The sequence below is a fragment of the Myotis nattereri genome (genome assembly GCF_964212035.1).
Source record: "Myotis nattereri genome assembly, chromosome: 2".
Lineage (NCBI taxonomy): Eukaryota > Metazoa > Chordata > Mammalia > Chiroptera > Vespertilionidae > Myotis > Myotis nattereri.
In genome coordinates this window covers 27,117,840-27,141,494 of record NC_138076.1, presented here as the reverse complement: position 1 = coordinate 27,141,494, position 23,655 = coordinate 27,117,840, and the positions used below count along the sequence as shown (strand labels likewise).

The 23,655-nt window shown below is 42.0% G+C and overlaps 1 protein-coding gene across 7 annotated transcripts; it reads left to right on the top strand.

Annotated features, from left to right (window-relative positions):
* Positions 1 to 15: 15 nt before the first annotated feature.
* INTS10 (integrator complex subunit 10) lies at positions 16 to 23,093 on the top strand. Of its 7 annotated transcripts, none has more exons than XM_081085025.1 (18): positions 25 to 247; positions 668 to 735; positions 2,716 to 2,819; positions 3,711 to 3,850; positions 5,523 to 5,604; positions 6,077 to 6,217; positions 6,879 to 7,050; positions 7,659 to 7,828; positions 8,680 to 8,813; positions 9,408 to 9,561; positions 10,867 to 10,949; positions 11,640 to 11,792; positions 12,750 to 12,858; positions 14,896 to 14,975; positions 16,136 to 16,298; positions 17,241 to 17,334; positions 20,427 to 20,504; positions 22,687 to 23,093. In XM_081085025.1, the coding sequence occupies exons 1-18, from the start codon at positions 119 to 121 to the stop codon at positions 22,841 to 22,843; spliced, it is 2,211 nt and encodes a 736-aa protein (XP_080941151.1). In that variant the 5' UTR covers positions 25 to 118; the 3' UTR covers positions 22,844 to 23,093. The 7 variants fall into 7 exon arrangements, with proteins under 7 accessions (XP_080941153.1, XP_080941152.1, XP_080941151.1 ...); XM_081085024.1 differs by having other exon boundaries at positions 31 to 247; positions 9,405 to 9,561; positions 22,687 to 23,077; XM_081085027.1 differs by lacking the exon at positions 20,427 to 20,504 and having other exon boundaries at positions 16 to 247.
* Positions 23,094 to 23,655: the final 562 nt, after the last annotated feature.

The following is a 23,655-nucleotide window of genomic DNA, read 5'->3' as shown; positions in this document are numbered from 1 at the left end:
ATGCGCAGTAACCTTCCCGGCGGCAGCGGCGGCGGCGGCGGCGGCCACGGTGCTGGCCGCGTCTCCGCAGCCGAAAGGTTCGGCTGCTTCAGGCCGGCGGCCCGACCCCTCCTGGGCCATGTCGGCCCAGGGCGACTGCGAGTTCCTGGTGCAGCGAGCCCGCGAGTTGGTGCAGCAGGACCTGTGGGCGGCCAAGGCGTGGCTGATCACGGCCCGCAGCCTCTACCCCGCCGACTTCAACATCCAGGTGAGGTCGGGCCCTGCGCGCCCCGCCTCGGGGAGGTGTGAGCCGCTGCGGCGCCCGGCTGCCCGGGATGGGCCGCTCCTGCCCGCCCGCCTCCCCTCCCTTTCCCCCTTCTCTCCACCTCCTCCCGCCCTGTCCTCCCACGCCTTCCCAAGCCTTCTCCCCCGACGCCAGCGCCTGCAGACCCCGCGAACGCCCAGGAGCTCGGGTCTGGTGGGAGGTGTGGCGCGCGTTGACGGCTGTGTGGCCCCGACCGCACACCGACGCCTCTAGGAAAGGCTCCGATCGTTCCTGAATCATGATGGCAGCCGTCTGTGCAGCGCCTTCTACTTTTAAGACATTATTGCACTGACCCCGGGAACCCAGCCCCGCGGCCCCGGCGGGGGCGGGGGCGGGGGCCTGACGGTCTGGTCTGTGTTGCAGTACGAGATGTACACCATCGAGCGGAACGCGGAGCGCACCGCCACCGCGGGGAGGCTGCTGTACGACATGTGAGTGAGCGGGCGCGGGCCTCCTGCGGTTTGCTCCGTGGAGGGGGCATGGCAGGAAGATTCCCCTTCATCCACGTCCCACCTTCGCTCTGACTCGAGTCCTTCCGTTCGTTGCTGGCATGCCCTCTGCAGAGAAGTCTTATGTTTCTTGTTAAAACTCTGCTGTCCGAGAATTTCTTTTATTTTGGAAATAATACATGATGCTCTAGATCAGTGGTTCTCAACCTTCCTAATGCCACGACCCTTCAGTACAGTTCCTCATGTTGTGGTGACCCCCAACCATAACATTATTTTCGTTGCTACTTCATCACTGTCATTTTGCTACTGTTATGAATCGTAATGGAAATATCTGATATCCAGGATGCATTTTCATTGTTACAGATTGGACATAATTAAAGCATAGTGATTAATCACAAAAACAGTATGTAATTATATATGTGTTTTCCGATGGTCTTAGGCGACCCCTGTGAAAGGGTTGTTCGACCCCCAAAGGGGTCGCGACCCACAGGTTGAGAACCGCTGGTCTATGTAAAAGTTAAAACAGTACTGAAGCATGCAGAATAAAAAGTGAAAGCCTCCCCACTCCCGCCTCCTAAATTCAGCCAGAGTTAAGGTGTGTGTGTGTGTGTGTGTGTGTGTGAGAGAGAGAGAGAGAGAGAGAAAGAGAGAGAGAGAGAGAGAGAGAGATACAGAGATACAGATACACATACACACGATGCATATAACACGTTTGGGGGGTGGATTACAAAAGTGAGATCATACTGATTCTGCAGCTGGCTTTCTTCACCCCCTTTTCCTGTAAGTAAAGGACCCCTTTTTCTGTTTGTAGGTAGAGATCTACTTCGTTCTTCTTCATGTCTGCATAGCATTTCATAACCACTATTTTATTGGTAGTTTCCAAATTTGAAATTACAGTGTCCATAGGCAATATTGTACCCATATTTTGATGTTTTCTGTAGAATAGATTCTACATGGATTTCCCTAGTGAACGTTTGCACATTTTAAGTGTTGATGCACTGTCAAAGTGCTCTCCCCAAAATACCATTCCAATTTACATTTTCACTAACGGTGTATGCGTGTCCATTTTTCCATACCTTTGCCAACAGTGGATATTATCAGACTTTCAGATTTAAATGTTTGCCAATGTGATAGAAAATGGTATTTTGCTATTTTTAAATAGCTGTCTCCATTATATTCCTAATCTTTTCAAATGTTCTCTTTGGCTACTTGTGTTTTTTCTGTGATTTGCCTTTGCCCACTTTTTCTTTGGGTACCTTTTTTTTTCTTTTTGATATTTAGAAGTACTTTACACATATGAAATATTATCTTTTCACTTGCAAAAATCTCAAAACTCTTGTGGGTACCCTCATTTTTTAAAATACGTTTTTGCCGAAACCGGTTTGGCTCAGTGGATAGAGCGTCGGCCTGTGGACTGAAAGGTCCCAGGTTCGATTCCGGTCAAGGGCATGTACCTGGGTTGCGGGCACATCCCCGGTGGGGGATGTGCAGGAGGCGGCTGGTCGATGTTTCTCTCTCATCAATGTTCCTGACTCTCTATCTCTCTCTCTTCCTCTCTGTAAAAAATCAATAAAAATATATTTAAAAAAAATAAATAAAATAAAATAAAATAAAATACGTTTTTATTGATTTTTAGAGAGGAAGGGAGAAAAAGAGAGAAACATCAATATGAGAGAGAAACATCAATTGGTTGCCTCCAGTATGCACCCCGGCCAGGGACCGAACCCACAACCTTTTTGGTGTATGGGAAGAAGTTCAACCATCTGAGCCACACTGGCCAGGGCTGATACCCTCATTTTTTTAAAATTAGTTTTTATTTTTATATCTTTATTTTGGTTTGTTTTGGTACATCTACATATTCACTTGGAATAATGAAAAATGTGTTTTGATTCAAATGTTAATGTTTGTTGGATATTATATAGAATCTGACATTTTAATTTAATGCATTCATTTTAAAACTAGGTTTGTGAATTTCCCAGATCAGCCGGTGGTATGGAGAGAAATCAGCATTATCACATCAGCGTTAAGGAACGATTCACAGGATAAACAAACCCAATTTTTAAGAAGTAAGAATGGAGTAATTACTTAATGTATAAGTTACTGTTTCTGGAATACCAAGTTAAATATAGTAATTTCGCCAAAAAATGACATCTGTAATATTGGTACCCATATGTATGTTTTATTCTTGGCAGCGGAAGTCTGGACAAATGGTGTCACTTGGTCCCTGAAGCATTTGCTTAGACTCCTGAAGCTTCCTTAAGGGATGTGGACTTATCAGTTAGTCCAGGGAACTGAATATATTTTTAACAGGTTTTACAGCAGTCAGAAAGCATCTGTACATTAGGCAGATCTTCACAAAACAGGAGAGAAACTTTAATGATTTATGACCTTTCTTTAAACCTTTACTCTGTGTTGGTTGCTATAGCCAATCAAATATTTCAAATTCTGGATAAAAAAGTAGACAGTGAAGGTCCTTCACCTTAAACAAGTGTGTGTCCTCTGTCTCAGCCAGCAACAAGCACTGGTGTGACCCTTCACATATATCATTCTTGTCTTCTGGATCCCAAAAAGTTTTTATGGTCATTCAACAAACATCTTGTGCCCAATACTGTCTGACCCAGAAGCCTTCTATGCCAGGGGTGGGCAAACTTTTTGACTCGAGGGTCACAATGGGTTCTTAAACTGGACCAGAGGGCCGGAACAGAAGCATGGATGGAGTGTTTGTGTGAACTAATATAAATTCAAAGGAAGCATCATTACATAAAAGGGTACGGTCTTTTTTTTTTTTAGTTTTATTCATTTCAAACCCACGGCTGTTCTAGGTTGTAGGTGAAACCCGAGAACAGTGATTCTTCACATAGTATTTACTGTTCCGTATATAAAAATGCCTTACTTCCACTTTTGCTTCAGTATTCTTTCTGAAAGGAACTTCTAAAAACATGATGTGCTGTGTACAGGTTTATTTGAAACTCTTCCTGGCCGGGTCCAGTGTGAAATGTTACTCAAGGTCACGGAACAGTGCTTCAACACCTTGGAGCGATCAGAAATGCTGCTCCTCCTTCTGAGACGCTTCCCGGAAACAGTGGTACAGCATGGGGTGAGATTGGTCCTTTCCTTTCCTTCAGAGAAAATAAGTCAGCGACAGATTCATCAGGATGCCTCGGAGCTACAGTGGATATTGTAAAGCAGACGTTCTGAGGAACATGAGATAGGTTGAACTTAAATCTTTGTCAGTGAAGCTAGAAGGATGTCACTGTTACCCAACTATTAATTTCCGGTAGAAGTTGTTTTGTCAGTGTAAGGAAACAGTCACTGAGCTTTGAGTAAAGTTTTTTAAAATAATCTTATTCCAGTGTTTTCAAAAATGTGTTTGAATTTTAATGAGAGCCGTAGTTTATATTCTTAATAGACATGTTTTTCACATGCTTTTGCCCTATGAACATTGTTTTCTCTCTACTCATGCCCTTTTCTTATATCCGTAATAATTGAATGCTATTGGCAGGCATTGGGAAATGTTAGGAATTTCCTTCTATTCTCCACAGACCCCTTGAGGTGTACATAATATCCACTTTACAGATGAGGGGACTGAATCTTAAATGTTAGTAACTTTCCGTAAATGGGAGAGTCAGGATTCAAATCCTTAATCTTCCTCCCATTTCCTAGCTTTTGGTGGTCACCAGCAGTCTGTCATTCCTCGGTTTGCAGCGACATCATTCCAGTTTCTGCCTCCATTGTTACATGGCCTGCTTCCTTGTGTGTCTGTGTCTTTACATGACCTTCTTATATAAGGTCATTGAGTTAGGTCCCACCCTAATCCAGTATGACCTCAACTTACCTAATTGTGTCTACAAAGAGCTCACATTTTGTAAGGTAAAATCTGTGTAAGGTCACATTCTGAGGTCCTGGATGGACATGAATTTTGGAGGGGACACTATTCAACCCAGTATAGTCCCTGATCATTACTCTTACTTTAAACTTTCTGTGCTGTGTAATCGTTCCCATTGTCCTACCCCAACCTTGTGCATGCCAATAGTTGCAAGGAAGATAATGCTGACATCTTGGTGGATTTGATAAGCCAACTTTCTGCTATACTAGGGCATCAGTAATGGAAAGGTGGCTTAAAACTCCTAGTCTGTCCAGCCGAGTGCAGGCTGTACGATTGGCTACTCCAGACAACTTTTGAAAGTGATGTTTTATCTACATGACACATCTTGAGGTAGATAGTAAAGTTTTTTCCACATTTCTTAGAAAATCTCTACATCTCTATTATCATTCTAACTCTAGTTCCAGGGCATTCTTTAAGTTTCTTACACATTTTGTTAGGGTTTTAATATTACCATTTCAGAGGAAAATAACCAAGACAAAGTGATCTGTGGTCAGGTGAATTAGGGATTCCCTTCTGAGCTGTGTTGCTGATGTTTTTTTGTTCTCTAGTCTTCAATATGAAAATATTTGTTTCTCGGGAAGCTTGAATATACAAACTATGTGGTAAATTAAAAAAATACCTTATTGCCCTAACTTATTTGGCTTAGTGGTTAGAGTGTTGGGTCTTGGACTGAAGGGTCTCGGGTTCGATTCCTGTCAGGGGTGCGTACCTCAGTTGCAGGCTCGGCCCCTGGCCACGGTCGGGGCACATGCAGGAGGCAACCAACCGATGTGCCTCACATCGATGTCTCTCTCTGGCTCTCCCCTTCCCTTCCACTCTCTTCGTGTAATTCTGACATGTTAAACTGTAACACATTGAAATGATTAAATGTATTTTGAAACAGGTTGGCCTTGGGGAGGCACTGCTAGAGGCTGAAACCATTGAAGAACAAGAATCTCCTGTTAACTGCTTTAGAAAATTATTTGGTAAGAAAAATTGTATTTTATATTAAGTCCTTATGCTATGTAGAATATGCAGGGGTAAGTATCATTTCAGGGATCAGGCCATTGGTAGAAAGCAAAGGAACTTTTCATATTTCGGCACTTAAATCATTGTTTATTTTTTCAGTCCAGAAAGCATTTTAAACAATTTCAAAGTTTTTGTAATGTCATATTTGGTATCTCCCAAAGAATATTATGTGTGACTGTATATTTAAGTATGCAGTGTAATAATAAACAAACATCTTACCCACAATATAGAATCTGCCCGTGTTTTCTCGCTGACTTCACCCACTGGTGTGCCTCTGCACTGCAATTTTCCAATAAATGTGCCATAAGGGTTTGCCCTCCTGTACATTTTAGGTACTACATTAAGTGAACTCGAAAATAAATTTTGTTTTTGTCAGAACCCTACGATAGACAATTGAACCATTTTTTTCTTATTTTTCCTCCTCAACAGTTTGTGATGTCCTTCCTCTAATAATTAACAACCATGATGTTCGGTTGCCTGCCAATTTATTATACAAGTACTTGAACAAAGCAGCTGAATTTTATATCAATTATGTCACCAGGTCTACTCAGGTAGAGAATCAGCATCAAGGTAAGTAGGAATGTTCTACAATCTTGTTTAGACAGACTTTAGTAAAATTGCAAAGTCAGAAATCCCTCAGCATTCTGATTATTCCCTCTGGGTACATACCAGTTTGATAATGTTTCTAAAAGACGGTTTCTAGAAAAGAAATACTGCAGTTAAGAGATGAGACTTTTCTAGACCCAATTTTACCCCTAAATTGCAACAGTTAACTTGTTGAACTCTATTTATACACTGAGCTTTATACAGTGCCACAGCTCAGAGTCACTTCCTACATTACCAATGGCCAGTGTAGGTCCTTGAACAAGACACAACATGTTGAGATTCTGTGCTCTAGCTTTTTGAATGGGGAATGAGATTTTTTTTTTCCTCTATCAAGTACCATATAAACCAGCGGTTCTCAACCTGTGGGTCGCGACCCCTTTGGCAGTCGAACGACCCTTTCATAGGGGTCGCCTAAGACCATCCTGCATACCAGATATTTACATTACGATTCATAACAGTAGCAACATTACAGTTATGAAGTAGCAACGAAAATAATTTTATGGTTGGGTCACAACATGAGGAACTGTATTTAAAGGGCCAGAAGGTTGAGAACCACTGATATAGTTAAGTAGTAATGTTAATTGCGGTAATGTTAATTGCAGGCTATTTTTTTCTTACATCTCAGGTGTGCAAGAAACATCTGATTTAATGTCACCTAGCAAACGTAGCTCTCAGAAGTACATAATAGAAGGATTGACTGAAAAATCATCCCAGATTGTGGACCCTTGGGAGAGGTTGTTTAAGATTTTGAATGTTGTTGGAATGAGATGTGAATGGCAGATGGATAAAGGAAGACGGTAAAAAATTGTTCGTTTCTAGAATTACCTAACAAATCTTTGATAGCATAATCTCAGGATCCTAGGAAACAAAAACACTTTTTAAAGCAACTGATATGTTAATATTAGAGTCCTGATGCACGAAATTTGTGCAAGGGCTCAGCCCTCTCTGCCTCAGCCAGCCCTCACAGCCCCATCTTAGTCCGGAAGGATGGCCGGAAGGTCATTTGGCTGTTTGGTCTAATTAGCCTATTATTAAATAGGATATTGGTACATCTCTCTTTGGGTAAATTCTGTAACACACAGTATTTATGCAAAAGAGGGTAGTTTTTCATTTTATTAAAAGATTCCCAACAGAAATAGGAACTCTTAAGATGATGTTGAGTTTGAAGTACTCCTTGATGTTCAGAGGAAAGAGAAGCTACTTGGCATTTTTGTTTCATAAAATATTGGTCTAATCACTGCTCTAATTCAGGAGAATTTGCAGCCATATGTGGACAATAAAGACTAGTTTTACATGCCTAAAGTTACATTTGGTAAATGTAATGCCTCTCCTGGGACATTTCTCTCGACCTTTTGCTGACAAGCCCAGAGTAATTAAGCAAATTTTATCATTCTTCATCTTTCAGAAGCTATGGTGATATTTTGCATAGAATGAAGGATCTCTGCAGATACATGAACAACTTTGATAATGAAGCTCATGCAAAATACAAAAACCAAGTGGTTTATTCCACTATGTTGGTCTTCTTTAAGAATGCATTCCAGTATGTCAATAGCATACAGCCATCTCTTTTCCAAGGTTGGTTTAAGAATTTTAGAGTGTCCCAAAATACTGGCCTCGGCGGGGATGGTGAAGATAAAAATCCTTACCTTAACATGGTTCTCGGATCCAGATAATTGTGGGGTGATACCAGCACTTTATTTAGTTATTGTTGGTTTATGTAAGTACATCTTCATTAAAAGTTTCTATATCAAAAAATGTAGTGGCAATATGAAACTACATGCAGACATTGAATGCCTGTATTTTGAAAAAGCAGCAGATGTAGCAAAGTATTGAAGTAGATTTCACAAAGATTTTGCAATAGGCAAAGACTTTTTAAATTTTATATATATATATATGTATATATCGCTTTGGCAGCACATAGACTAAAATTGGAATGGTACAGAGAAAAAAATATATATATTCATATAAATCCTGGAAAATAAGAAAAATACAAGTGTGAAATCTCCCATAATTCTTCCAGTATAACACAGCTCCCATTTTTGTGTATTGCCTTATAGTCTTTTCATGATTAGATTTATTTGGAATTTGTAACCATCTTGTACGTGTAATTTTGTAGCCTTACTTTTTTGGTAATTTTATGATTCATGATTATGGTAAAAAATTTGTAAAAACGTAAGAACAAATACAAACAAGGAACTTTTTTTTTGTAATCTGCTACTGATGGGAGAACCTCTGTTAACAATTGGTGTATATCTGTACAGTCTTTTTCTATACGTATACACTTGTTTGTTTTCCTAATTGGGGCCACACTGTACTAATTTTTAATGACCTGTATTTTTACATGAAAGTTGAATAAATTTCCACCTGATATTAAGTGTTCTTCTTCTTGCTACATTTTTAATTGTTGGTGTTTTACCCCACCACAGGTCCTAATGCCCCAAGCCAAGTTCCACTGGTTCTCCTGGAGGATGTATCAAATGTGTATGGTGATATAGAAATTGATCGTAATAAACACATACATAAAAAGAGGAAACTGGCAGAAGGAAGAGAAAAACCTATGGTAATCCTTTTCAGTGATTACTAATAGATTATATGTTTATGATTTTTTTAGAAATTAGTCTTTGTAGAATATGGCTTTGGAACTAAATTGATAAAACTTAGGTTTTAGTTATAACATGTAATTACTGTATAAGTCAGTGGTTCTCAGCTAGAAGTAATTTTGACCCCTAGGGACACTTGACAATATCTGAGGACTTTGTTGTTGTTGTTAATCTTCACTCAAAGATATTTTTCCATTGCTTTGTAGAGGGAGTGGAAAGGAGGGAGAGAGACAGAAACATCGGTGTGTCTGACACATCAATTGGTTGCCTCCTGCATACGCCCCAACCAAGGCCAGAGATCAAGCCTGCAACCAAGGCATGTACCCTTGACCAGAATCGAATCCGGGACCCTTCAGTCTGCGGGCTGACTCACTATCCACTGAGCCAAACTGGCCAGGGCAGAGGACATTTTTGATGGTCATATCATAGCTGGGTGGGGAAGGGTTGCTATTAGTATGTGGTGAGTAGAGGCAGGGATAACTGCCAGAAAGTCTACAACACACAGGAAACCCCACAACAAAGAGTGATCCATGTTCTTCACATTCTCTAAGCAGAGTTCAGACGACGAGGACTGTTCAGCAAAAGGAAGGAATCGTCACATTGTCATCAATAAAGCAGAACTTGCTAACTCAATTGAAGTGTTAGAAAGCTTTAAGTTGGCCAGGGAGAGCTGGGAGTTGCTCTATTCCCTAGAATTCCTTGACAAGGGTAAGAATATGCTTGTCCTATTAGTGCTGTTTAAGTTTTGTATATAAAATCATTGTGCTAAAAAATTAATATGTCAAGTCACTTATGACTAAAGTAAGATCTAATCAGTTATTAATATTCAAATAATCATTCACCTCTTAGCTTCTGCTCTGAGTGTATATTATAATCAGGGTTGGGGTGAAGTAGAGGCAGAGTTTGGGATCTTTTAAAATTTCTATTGCTGGCCTTTTTTCCTGGGTTTGTTTGTTTTGTGCTTTTAATTATCCTGTCCTGTTGCTCTGTATCTTCCTTAACCACATGTAACTAAGAATACAAAAAGTAATGCTATTTTCCATCTTCATTAACTCCACTTCCCAAAAACCTCAAAATCCAAATGCAATAGAAAGCCTGTTTCCTTTGAAGTATAGACATAAAAATAGGGTGTTTCATCTGAATAATATTAAACTATTAAGTATTTATCAGCATTCCTTACAAATGACCAGCACTTTGCTAACCAACGTATTTTTGCCATCTTTTGGAGTCAAGGCTCATTACTTCCTTTTAGCCAGTGGACATTCACGCCCTGTCCTGCTCCTTCACGTGCCCGTACAGAGCCCTTGGGCATGTTTCTAAGCAAATACAGCAGCATTCTGTTTCTCCTGCTGCATCTAGACTTGTGAGCATGTATGTGGCTTTTCCTTTAGCTACAAATTGTCTTAAAAAGGAATAAAACTCTTAGTGTTGCAAAGTATTTTAACGGGGTAAAAATAAAACAAGATCTTTTGGGCAGAGGGAGCAAAGTAATTGAAAAGATAAATGAGGTAATATGTAAAAAGCATTGGGACCGTTCTTGGCGCATCGCATGTGCTCAGTAAATGTTGGTGCCTAATACGAATGTGCTTGTGGATTACTGAGTATTCTGTTCTAACTTTACTGTCTAATTGAAGTTCTAGACTGGGGTGGGCAAACTTTTTGACTCGAGGGCCACAATGGGTTCTTAAACTGGACCGGAGGGCTGGAACAAAAGCATGGATGGAGTGTTTGTGTGAACTAATATAAATTCAAAGTAAACATCATTACATAAAAGGGTACGGTCTTTTTTTTTTTTTAGTTTTATTCATTTCAAACGGGCTGGATCCGGCCTGCGGGCCGTAGTTTGCCCACGGCTGTTCTAGACCATTGTTTTAGAAGTCAGAAATCAAACTCTACAATTACTGTCTATTTTTTGGTAATGTGTTTCTCTGGCTGTTGTTCTCTCTTACTGGGTTATTTAGTTCTGTTCAGTGTTACATATTTTTGGTAAATTTTCTTTGAATTCTCGCTCAGAATTTACAAGAATTTGTTTGGCATGGAAGACGGATACTTGGCTTTGGTTAAGAATCTTCCTCACTGATATGATCATCTATCAGGTAGAGTCATGTCTGTTTTAAGCACCTGTGTCTGTACAGGATGACTGTTGCTAACCATCAGCATGCAAGATGTGTACGTCCCTCTGTGGACTATTAGTCCCTGTTCTGAAGACAGGTGTTCTGTCTCAGAGACGGAGGAATTGTGGGTCACTTTCGTCTCACAGTAACTCCAAAACAGCACGGCTGCATCTTCTGTATTACTTCTGGTATGTCCAGTCCAGTCCTTTGTAAAAATGAGATTTTTACTTTTTACTAAAAGATGGGCACTTCTCACTCCTCCCCCTCTCTACTCTGGTGAAGAGTTTCTGCCTTGCTCTGCTGTTGCAGAGCTCCTTATGCCTGGAATGGAGAGAGCAGACCATTCACTAATGGGATGGAGAGCTTTCAGCCTCTTTGGTTGAAATGGACAGGTTGCTGCTTTCACCCCTCATAAAAGAGAAGTGGTCGTAGTAGTAAAATGTTGATGGAGGAATGGTATATTCAGAATGTACTTTATCAAAGGGCTTGCGTCGTTTTATTTAGTCTTAAAGACCAGAAAGGCCGTTGCTAAGCCTCCTCATTCCTCCTTGGGTAATCAAGCAGAGGTACCGTATTTGTAGTTACTTGCTAGTTGCTTAGTTAACTCAGGAGGTTGGTTTATTTGTTTTTAATGGCAGTATTTTTCCCCTTCTTGCTGTTTATCTTTCTAAGGGTCAATATAAAAAGGCAATAGCCAGCCTGCATCACTTAGCAGCTCTCCAGGGATCACTTCCTCAGCCGCAGCTCACGGGACAGGGAACCTTGGAGCATCAGAGGGCGCTCATCCAGCTGGCCACTTGCCACTTTGCTCTAGGGGAGTACAGAGTGAGTACTGACACCTTGCTCAGGCCCTCAGGGGCACTCAGCTACCCTGGTTTCCTCCTCCTCCTGGAGTGGCTTTTTAATTCTGTGCATGTTTACTTTGAAATTTAGTCTTTCTGCCTAGATTTATTACCCAGTCTGCTGGGAAATCATGGCGATTTTTTGTACTTAATTTTCCCTCTACTATAGTTCCCCTGAAATTGGGCCTCAGTGCTTTATTATTGTTCCATTTTGTTGGAAGATTTCCTTCCCTCCCTCCCTCCCTCCCTCCCTCCCTCCCTCCCTCCCTCCCTCCTTCCCTCCCTCCCTCCCTCTCTCCCTCCTTCCCTCCCTTCCTTCCTTCCTTCCTTTTCTTGCCTGAAATCCCTTCACAGTGGAATCAGTCCTGATGCACTGAACAGAGGGGCCTTTACTAAGTGGGGAATGAGGACTTACAGTAGCTTATCCGAACCTCAGGGTATCGCTTTGGCTGTGAGCCCCGCCTTCACAGGGTGGGGACAGTGGTCTTTATCTTGGATCTCTCACTGCCTATCGCAGTAGTTTGCACAGCTTCCATACTCAATAAATGTTTTAATTCAGTTCATACTATATGTTCTGTTTTGTTAGTTTTTCTCTCTGGTGAGTTAGTAAATGTTGTAAAGACAGAGACATACTTCTTTTGGGTGCCACTATGCTATTTAATACATTGGTAGTTTGATTAAGTAGTAAGTTTTGTTTTGTTGTTTTTTTTTAACAACAGAGAACGAGTTATTGTTCCCTCAAAGGCCCAGTACAGGATTTCACCTTCCTGTTACTTTCCCTGTCTGTTGACAACAGCGATGGCCACTTACAGGGTCTGGAGACATTGCCACAGACTCTGTGTGCACGTGTTGCCCAGTTGTACGCAGATAGTCAGTGTGGTGTCGGGTTGCTTTCAGTTTCAGAAACTTCACATGAGCTCCTCCTCCTTGTCTTCCTCAGATGACGTGTGAAAAAGTCCTGGATTTGATGTGCTACATGGTGCTCCCCATTCAAGATGGAGGCAAATCACAGGAAGAACCTTCAAAAGTAAAGCCCAAATTTAGGAAAGGTACAGTGACAAGTTTTGTTTTTATTTTGTAAAAACAGCTTTAGGACCAAGGCTGGGACATTTTTTTATAATTCCTGATAAGATAGTACTGTGTGATCTGCAGGGCTTGACAAAATGTATAAAAAGTTAATCCTTTACAAGCTTTTTCTTGGCTCTGATTTCCTAAGTAGCTGGAAGTCTGCCTTTCTTCCAGAGTTCTCTTCATTTCTTCAGGCTGTCATCTCTTCAATTCTGAACTCCTTTTCCTTCCTTTACCAATTCTAGGGAAACGTGTAGATCGTACGTATCCCTCTTGAGCTCTTTTGCGCTGCACTTCAAGTTGCATGTTGCTTAAAAACTACATAAATTTAGCTGTCATGCTTATTATATAAGAAAGATTCACTATCACTGATCTAAATTTCTACCTTAATAGTCAGAAAAAGTTGAACACATTAAACCCAAAGAAAGTTGAAGACAGGAAATTATAACAATATGAGCAGAAATCAATGAAATAGAGAAAATTAATAAAGCTAACAGTTGGTTTTCTGCAAAGAACTAATAAAATTGATAAACCCTAACAAGACCGATCCAGAAAAAAGTGAACACTGACTACCAGTATCAGGAATGAAAGGGGGAAAGTCACTACAGAGCCTCCTAAATCAAGGACATTAAGTAAGTTATGAACAACATTATGCCAATAAATTCAACAATTTAGATGAAATGGAAAAATTCCTTGAAAAACACAACTTATCCAAATGGACACAAGACGAATTAGAAAATCTGAATGTTCCTATATCTATCGAAGAAATTAAGTTTGTTATCAAAAATTTCCCACAGAGAAAACTCCAGTTTCAGATGGCTTCACTGGTGAATTCTACTAAGCATTTAGGAAGAAATAATAACAATCCTAACCTGCACTCTTTGAGGAATAGAGGAAGAGGGCATACTTTTCAGTTGTGTTTTTAAGACCAACATAACTCTGATAGCAAAACCAAACGAGCATCACAAGAAACATTAAAGGCCAGTGCTCATCCTGAACCTAGATGCCGGAATCCTTAACTAAATAGTAGCAAGACAAATATAGCAAATATATAAGAAAGGTAATACAAATGACCGAGTATACAGGGAATGCAAAAGTCGTTAACATTAAAAAATCAATAACTAATTCACCACATTAGCAGATGAAACAAGATCATGATTGTCTTAATAGATAGAATTCAATTATGTTTACATTTATTATTCCTGATTTTAAAAATCTTAGCATACTGAAAATAGAAGGAAACTTCCGTGACATCATACTTAACTATGAAATATTGAATGCTCCCCAGGATCAGCAGCAATAGAAGGATGTCTGCTCCCACCACTTCATTCAAAATAGTCTAGCCAATATAATAGGCGAGAAGAAGAGATAAAGGCATAAAGGTTGAAAAACACTGCCTTTAAATACAGCTACATATTTGGCTACATAGAAAAGCCTAAGAAATATCCAAATAGAATACATAGGGATAAATTTAATGAAAGATATGTCAAAATCTTGTTCGTAGCCCTGGCTGATAATGGATCAGTTCATTGGAGTGTCATCCTGTACACTGAAAGGTGATGGGTTTGGTTTCGGTCAGGGCACCTATCCAGGTTGCAGGTTCAATTCCCCTTTCGGGGTGCATCCAAGAGGCAACCAGTTGGTGTTTCTGTGTCTGTCTGTCTCTCTTTCTCCCTCTTCCTCTCCCTCTCTCTTCCTCCCTTCTTTCCCCTCTCCAAGATCCATTTTTTTAAAAATCATGTTTGTAGATAGAAGACTCAATATGGTTAAAGTACCAGTCATCCCCAATGTATCCATAGATTCAGCAAGTTTAGGAAAAAAGATTGATAAATGAAATCCAGAGACCATTCAAAAACCAATTTCACCTCCACTACACATAATTGTGGTTTAACTATTTATGAAATCATGTGACTGTTGTTCATCCTTTTTTTTAGGAAAGCATCTTAAACATATGCTTTTCAAAGCTGTTTTTGTTGTTGTTGTTTTATAATAACAAGCATATTGTGGACTTTTGTTAGGTTCGGACCTGAAGCTTCTGCCCTGTACCAGCAAGGCTATCATGCCATACTGCCTGCACTTAATGCTAGCTTGTTTTAAGGTAAGCTTAACGTTGTGGGAAAGTTTATTTTGTGGGAAGGAAATTTAATTTGGAATATTGTTCGGATGCTTCAGAATGACTTGACTTCAGAACTTTGAGAACAAATGTTAGTTTAGTCCTTTGCAGATGCAGGTGGTGTAGTGAGGACAGTGTGTGGGCTAGGAGTGAACAGACATTTATTAAATACTGACTGCACTGGGCGAAGATGAGTAGGAAGTGATCCTCATCCTTGAGAAGTTTACAAATAATAGTGGGACAAATATGCAAATAACCTTGCTTATAGCAGGGTTCGTTATATATTTATGAATCACCATGCAATTCAGAATATATTAGTTACAGAAGAAGGGATTGTAAATGTTGGGTTCATAGAGGGATAGTGAGTGTAATATAAAGATACAGTGGGTGGAGCGTTTCAGGCATAAGGATGAACACCAGCAAAGGCCCCGCAGAGCTGGGAAGGTTAAGGACTTGACAGAATGCCAGGCCCTCGGCTGCAGGCGCTGTGGAGCCTTAGCGTAGACAGGTTTTATGAGCAAGAGGGTGATAATACTGGGTCTCACTTTAGAGTAGTTATTCCAAACTTAACTCATCATCAGAATCACTTGAAAGTGTGATTTTAGGCCTAGCTGCTCACTTAGATCAAAAAGTCCTTTGCCAGTTTCTCCAGTTCACACTGCTGTTTACTTCCTTTTTGCTCACTACCTTTCTCTCTCCCCAAGTCCATGTTTTCAATCCCTTCTCTCCTAGAGGGTTTCTTGCGCACCCTCCTCTCCCAACTGTCTCCTTAAAAGAAATCCCCCAATTCTTCTCTCTCTTATATAGACCACTCTGCTTTCTCTGGCCCTTACTCCCAAATTCAAAGCTTCAGGCCCACGGTGCGTGCCCAGGTTCCATCAGATACCATGTAAACCCTGCCAGCCGCCTGCGCACAGTGCGGGGTGGGGGGCTGAGGCTTCTCTGTCAGGACTCCCTCCTCGGTAGGCAGTTGTGTGCTGCTGGCAAGGCACGTTTGTTTCTACTGTGTCCCCTTCTTACTCTAATGACCTTGATAATGCAATTTCAAATAATAGCATTTTTTTAAGGAAGTGATATCTGGTGTATTTTGGATTGCCCCATGATTTCCTTTTCCTTCTGTGTTTGCATCAACCCTTGTCTTGCAGCTTAGAGCTTTCACGGACAGCAGGGATGACATGGCTCTGGGGCACGTGATCGTATTGCTTCAGCAGGAGTGGCCTCGGGGAGAGAATCTTTTCTTGAAAGCTGTCAATAAGATTTGCCAACAAGGAAATTTCCAATATGAGAATTTTTTCAATTATGTTACAAGTATCCTTTTTCTTGCTTCAGCATAAGAAATTCTGATTTTTTTTTAATTTTTTTTTTTTTTTATGAATGCATGTTCCAAAAACAAATGGCCCATTCTGGGTAGAAATAATGGTTTTCACTATTTGGGGAGGGGGGGGGGGGCGGGGAGAGAAGGAATGGGGATCCAAAGTGGGACATTTGCCATTGGTCTTGTGAAAGTCATAAAAAATAAAAGGTTTCAAGGAGGTCATGTAAGGAATCAGGAACATAAACAGCCCTGTTCATTTTCTATTTCCAGGGACTTCTGGGGAGGTGCCCAGATGCCTAAAGTAGTAGCCTACAGGTTCCTAACAGGCCCAGAGTTGCTGGTGTGGCCATAGGCTATATAACAGCTCACTGGCCTCCATCTTTCACAAGAGAGCCTCCTGGGCGTCAACCGTCCCCTGGGATCAGTTGGAGTTCTCACCGCTGCCGAGTGCTCACCTGTGCAGCCCAGCAGTCGCTTTCAGTGATAAGTGTTGTGTTCATGCTCTCTGTTAGGGAAAGACCACATTTGAATGGAAGGTTATGCATCAGTTTGGTGTTTCTACTTTATTGCTTATCTCAACACATTATTTTTGAGTTGCGAGAAATCTAATATCCTAGTCCAAGTGCCTAGAGCAATAGTTCTTACCGTTTTTGGGGGTACAATGCCTCTCATTTCTTATTAAGAAAACAAAAGATTTTGCTCTTATGATCATAGGGAATTTTATATTGCCATTTCTGTGAAAAACAGGTTTACCTTTGTGAGGTAGTTTGGTTGGTGTAAGAATCATTAGCTTTGGAATCAGAGGGACCTGGGTTCCAGTACTGACTCTCCAGCTGTCATGGGGTGTTAGTTCCTCAATTGCTACAAGGCGGTTTCCTCATCCGAGAGACCAGGGCACCTTGTTCTCACGTGGTTAACCTGAATCTGACCTGCAGATATTGACATGCTGGAGGAATTTGCCTACCTAAGAACTCAGGAAGGTGGGAAAATCCATCTGGAATTACTGCCCAATCAAGGAATGCTGATCAAGTAAGCAGACTGTCTTTTGCTCTCCCCTGCTAAGTGCTCGCCTTTTGTGTGCTTACAGGAAATGTTTGTAAATTTCTATACCTTTTACAAATTTAATAGAAAGGAATCCAAACCTAGTCTCTGTTTTGAGAACAGATTTGATTCTGGTGCCTTTTGAAAGGCTTGGCGTTTCCTTAACGACATTTTTGACCAAACATCATTTAAACTAGGATATTTTTGTCACTTCTGAAACTATTTCACTAAACAAAAGTCTCATTCGTGGTATCTTTTCCTTTCTAAAATTTACAGACTAAGTCAATAAATGTCTGATTAAACATAGAGTGCTTTTAATGAAAAAAAGCCACGTTTAATTGAAATACCAGATTAGGATAAGTCATCAGGGAAACTATAGACTTTGGTTATAAACTGTACTTGAATTTCACTGTTGAACTGAGACCCACCTCAGCAATCCTCACTGCTTATATAGCACAAAGGAAAATAGCCCAGGCTAGGGCCTCCAACTTCACACCTGGCCCAAGAAATGATGGTGGTGCTTGGTCTCAGGCATGCCCTCCCACACCTAGAGGAAGTTAGTGACCATTTATGATTTTTAAATAGCTCATAAATCGTGCTTCTCTCCTCCAATCCTCATCATAGTTTGGATGATATATCCTCTGTGCTGTAAAGCCACGCCTAGTGTGATTTTCATACTTCCTCCTTTGCGTCCTGCGTAGTCAGCGTGTCTTGAGTCAGCGTTAGCGTCACTGCAGGAGACTGACCAGAGGGAGAAGGCAGTGCTCCTGAGGCTGAGAACGTCTTCCTTTCTCCCTCACTTGTGACCTGAGCGAGTATTCAGGTGTTGACGGAGAAATAGCCACAGCTTGTTCTGTCTCTCTAGTCTTAGAAATGTTAGGAGAAGGAGGGAAGAGCAGTTCATTCTGGATTTCTGTGACCGCAGTAATTTGTGCAAAGCAGACGCATGCTGTCAATAGTAGGGTCTTATGGAATCCAGTTTAAAGAAAGGGAAGACTCAGTGGGGTTCTTGTCCTTCCTCTTAAAAAATGTTATTAATATTCTAAACATTTAAGATAAAAGAACAAATGCTCTTTTAAAAGAAAATGAGACCTTTATAAATTCGGTTGCTTCAGCAAGATGGACTGGGCATGCTCATCTTCCCATCCCATTCACTTTCCAAAGACTGAACATGAACTGGGGAAATAACTGCATGGGTCAGATATTCTTAACAGTGTTTGAGAATGAAGATTCCTTTTGACATGGGAGCCTACATAACCCCTTTATGTTGTGATTTTGTGATTTCTTTTCTAGGTTTGAGGCTGGGTATACAAACATAGCTTTTTCATTAATTCCCATTAACACTCATCGTACAAATTTTCATAATATATAGACAGCCTTAGTAGAACCAACTCCATTTACTTAGGAGTAAACTTACAGAAGATTCTCACTTTGCTTCAGGGGTGGGGAACCTTTTTTCTGCCCAGGACCATTTGGATATTTACAACATCATTCGCAGGCCATACAAAATTATCAACTTAAAAATTAGCCTGCTGTATTTGGTCACTCAGTTAACTCACCCCTAATGTCTTGACAGGGCCAGACCAAATGATTTCGCAGGCCTTATATGGGCCGGACATTCCCCACCCCTGGTTTAGATACTGCTTAACTGTTTGTGGAAGTGGGAAAGAATAGAGTGCCAAAAAATCACCAGTTGAATCTCAAAGTTTATTACACTGAATCTTTTTTAGCCAGTTTTTACTGAGCTAAACAGTGATGGGTACATGTAGACAACCCCTGAGATAAGGGGCTTGGACACCCACATAATAAGGCAAAAGGTTGTTTAGGATACACAGCATACGTTTCTAGGCTTTTGGGAGGTAACTCCATGCCCCTGCTATGGTCAACATAACCCTTAATTTCTAGACCACTAAACTTCGCAGGAAACCTGTTTGAAAGCAGGAATAAGATTGCTACTTAGTGAGCTGCCCTTGTAGGAATTTGCCCAGTCACTAAGTGAGACTCAAAGTCCATTTGAAGCCTGCATTTCCAATTACTTATGCCTAACCTACAGCGGGAGAAGCAAGCGGCATAAGCCAGAGCATTCTTGCCAATTGAGGTACGGTGAAATCTTGAGTAAAACTATATTCCTTTTCCCTTTGGGTTGCAAACAAATTCTCTGCAGACTTGTGGGTGGCCCCTGCAGCTGAGTGGCAGAGATGTTGTGAGCAGTGTACAGCCCCTCCCCTTGGGTAAGGTTGTGAGTCCGTCCTAGTTGTGGCATCTCGGATGCGAGCAGGTACAGTACAAACACTGGGCACCGGGGGCCTGCCCCAAAGGAGGGATACGCTCTTTATTTGTTACATAGACATTTTGCTCTTATGTATTTTAAAGCAGAGAAAATTTTCTGTGCTGATACTTGCAGTATCTTAGTGGCATTAGACTGGATGAAGTAGGAAACAGTGTCCTATGTATGCTTTGAATAGGATGGGTAATAATCTGTGAGGTGAACACCCAGCTAATGTACTAAATCTTTGTTGTTACAGAATTCTGCAAAGCCCTGGGTCCCAGGCTCTTTCCCCTCCCATCCCCCATTTTTCCTTTTCTCAGTACTTTTTTGAAATTCAAACTAACCTTTCTTTATCAAAAACATTGCCAGCCCCTCTAGTCCTCTTGGAAGGGCCTCTTCAATTTGGGGCTTCAATCCCATCAAGGATGGTTACAAAAAGTCACCAGGTTTGTTTCTAGGACTGGCGTGAGCATGAGAAGAGTGGAGAGTGAAGGAGGCTGGATTTGAAAACACGACTTCTCAAATGTTCACCCCTCTCCCCACTGCCATTCAATTGCATCTCATCGTCCTCTTCCTCAGTGGTTGCTTTTTATGCCAAATCTCAAGTGGGCTGAGCGCGGGGACCAGGAACCAAGATGCCTCTGGCCACGCCCCAGCAGCGGGTGCAGTGAGAGCCGCGGCCAGGGGCCTGCGGTTAGAGGGTTTCTGTATAGTCTGCTTCCCGTCCTGTGCCTTCTCTCTGGAGTGTTTTTTGCAGTGCAGGGTGAGTCGGTGTGGGTGTTTGAATGCTGCCGTTTGCTGTTTTTGAAAGGCCTACTAGCCCTCCCATGGGGTTACTGCAGCAGGAATTCTTACCTGTGCTTCAGCCCAGCATACAGACTGCTGACAGGTACCAAGTGGAAAAACACCTGCTCATACAGTGTGCTGTTTCGTCACCATGTTTTACCGCCATGGTCTTCAGCTCTGTGTTCCTCGGTGCTCTTTTCCATGCTTGCTTTCTTTTTTAATTTGTTCTGCATTCCTTGGCAAACCATCTGGTTGTAATATTGTAACATTTCTTATTTTTTTGCCATAAGTTGCCAGTGTTTTTGTGTTCGGTTTAAAAATCATTATGGAACTGGAAAAACATGAAAGTTATATTAAACTGTGTCAGATTGAGTGCACAGTAGGCACTGAACTCTTCTTTTGAGAAAGTGTAAGGCATTCCGTTACAAACATTGGAGGATGCTCAAGCTTATTTTAAGTAAATGTTTACTCCTAAGTTTTTATACGAGTGACCAGTGTTAAGATTTCGGTCTCAACAGGCATTAGCACAGTATACTCGCCTGTCGCCAACACTGGTTTTTCAGACCTTGTCTTTCTGAATTAAAAATATTGGGTAGCTAGAAGGTCACGGTTATTAGCTGATTTATCCTGTTCTTAAACCACAAAAGCTAATTCCTTCATCTAAATTTACCAGAGGGATGGAGGCTCTGACAGACACATGACTGAGTTGTGCTGCTCTGTATCTATGTGAAACAGTACCTTTGAACCATGATCAGCAGGATACAGTTCATTATATTTGTACTAGTATTAATTTACTAGTAGACAGTTTGCTTTGCACCCTCAACGCCCTTGACTGTCTGCAAATACCAGTAACTTTTGGTTGGTCAGAGAGTCTGCTCCAATTTGGGGTTACAGGCTGGCTCCCAGAAATGCAGTGTCTCAGAACAGCCTAAGGTTGGTGTCTGTCCCAGTAGGACTCGTGGCCTCGGCCTGACACTGTGTCCTAATTGCCAAGTGAACCAGCCAGATGTCACTAGAAAAGTCCGCAAGAACTGTGTGTGTTCTCCGCGGCACCGCTGTTTTGCTGCGTAGTTCCCAGCATTGCAGCGTGCCCAGTAATGTCACTACGAGCCTGACAAGGCTGGGGGTCTTTCCTTCTGTTGCTTTGCAACTTTATGACTTTGTTGTACTTGTTTTATATGCTAGTATAAGTTTTAAAAAAACAAACATTTTAGAGTGGTTTCAATGGTGTTGTTCTGACCAACACATAAATACCTAATTTTAGTATATATGCTGCTGAAGCGAGCACATAAAAACCTAATTTTAATCCCTGTTACTGTGTCTGAGGGAAGTGAGGCAGTAGTGGTGGGGAATGGAGGTGGTTTCTGTTTGTCTAAATCCACCAAATTACTGAACTGGTGTCAAAACTCCTTTCCTTTTCATTGAATCCATTGAGTTTTGCTAGATTTTTCTTTTCCTTCACGTTGGTGTCTTTTCTGGGATTTCGTGTGGTTTCCCTCTAAAGCAGCGGTCGCCAACCTTTCGGACCTCACAGACCATGTGGTCGCGGACCACCGGTTGGCGACCGCTGCTCTGAAGCACACCCCGGAGATCTTTGCTTGTGCTCCCACGGGCCCTCCCACCAGCATGCAGGTCTGTGCACATGGACTGGATCCGGTCTTCAGGTGGCTTTTGCTGGCCTTTGACTATTGCTCAGTGACTGTGCTGCTCCCTCCCCGCGGGTGCCAGACTCTCTCTTGTCTTGGGAGCCAGCAGACCTGACCTGCTGGGCTCAGCACTTAGCGGAGCCGTCCTGTTCTGGCAGCAGGGGACAGAGATGTGCTTGTGACCGGTGGCTGAGCACAGTCCCTGAGCCCTTCACGGAGCCCCAGCCCCCGGGGCCAGGTGCCTAAGCTGTTTGGTGGCACTCATCTTGGTTTCCCTCCTCCCTGCTGCTGCCTCTGCAGTGTGGACTGACCCAGTCAGCCCACAGTGGCCGAACTGTGCACAAGTCAGCGTAGGGATGCATAATGTCCAAGCTACAGGAGTTCAAAAGCGCAGCAGGTGGCATTTTACCGAACATTTAGATCTTTAAAATCTTCTTTTCTTGAGTGGGAAAGGTGTCTCTCTAGTTTCAAGTCTTTGAGAAGGAATGGGCAAAGGGGGCGGTTTGGTTAGGGCTTTTCTTTCTTTTTAAAATGTCTTACTTATACTTAGATTTGAGGTAGGCTTTACTCCTACCCCAGAGGCCTGCCCTGTAGAACCAGCGCTAACCACGTGTCCCTGTTCCCTGTTGCTGCCCTCAGGCACCACACGGTCACTCGGGGCATCACCAAGGGCGTGAAGGAGGACTTCCGCCTGGCCATGGAGCGCCAGGTGTCCCGCTGTGGAGAGAACTTGATGGTGGTGCTGCACAGGTTCTGCATCAACGAGAAGATCTTGCTTCTGCAGACTCTGACCTGACGGGAGCCCTTTCCGCCAGAGATGATACAAAAATTTGGGGGAGATGTGAAGCCTTGATAAATGTCGCTTTACACCTCTTAAAACGAAGAAATCCACCTAGGTTCTAACTCCCTGGTTACTTAAAAATAGTTCCCGAAAGCCTGAGAAGCTACTTCTATTTTTTAAAAGTCATTTTTTTTTTTGTAATTTTTGTAAAACAAAAGAATCTGTTTTGTAAATAAAAAAGTCATCCCAAATTTGGAGGTTTTAGAACTTTATTGTGGTGTACTTTACTTTAAAACATTATCCCTTTGCCCAGCCACAGTGGCTCAGTGGTTGAGTGCCAACCTATGAACCAGGAGTTCACAGTTCGATTCATGGTCAGGGCACATGCCCGGATTGCAGGCTCTGTCCCCATGCCGGGCTGGATGGGGTGGGGGTGGGGGGTGCAGAAGGCGGCTGACCAATGATTCTCTCTCATCGATGTTTCTATCTCTCCCTTTCCCTTCCTCTCTGAAAAAACAAACATACATTATTCCTTCCATGATCTCAAGATTTTATTTTCCACATTTAGGCCGTGGTTAAAAATTCATATCAACACATCTAGACTTTATCGTTCTGGGAATTTTAATACCAAAAACCTGTATGCCAAAATGAACTTGTGAATTTCCGCTGAAGGAGCCATGGGGTTGGGGGCAGGGGTAGAGTTGGGGGTGGAGTGTCTGCCAAACTGCCCAGGAAAGGGAATGGTGGAGGGAGGCGCCACCTCCCCACCCAGCCACAGGCTGGCCCGGCCTGCGGCCTGCCCTGCCCGCCGGTGTCTGCCCAGGCAC

Excerpts from the sequence above, each read along its gene's own strand:
- INTS10 (XM_081085024.1), top strand. The coding sequence starts at position 119 with ATGTCGGCCCAGGGCGACTGCGAGTTCCTGGTGCAGCGAGCCCGCGAG. Across the intron at positions 6,218-6,878 it reads GGTAGAGAATCAGCATCAAG|GTGTGCAAGAAACATCTGAT; the intron begins GTAAGTAGGAAT and ends CTTACATCTCAG. Across the intron at positions 16,299-17,240 it reads TTTTTTCAATTATGTTACAA|ATATTGACATGCTGGAGGAA; the intron begins GTATCCTTTTTC and ends TCTGACCTGCAG.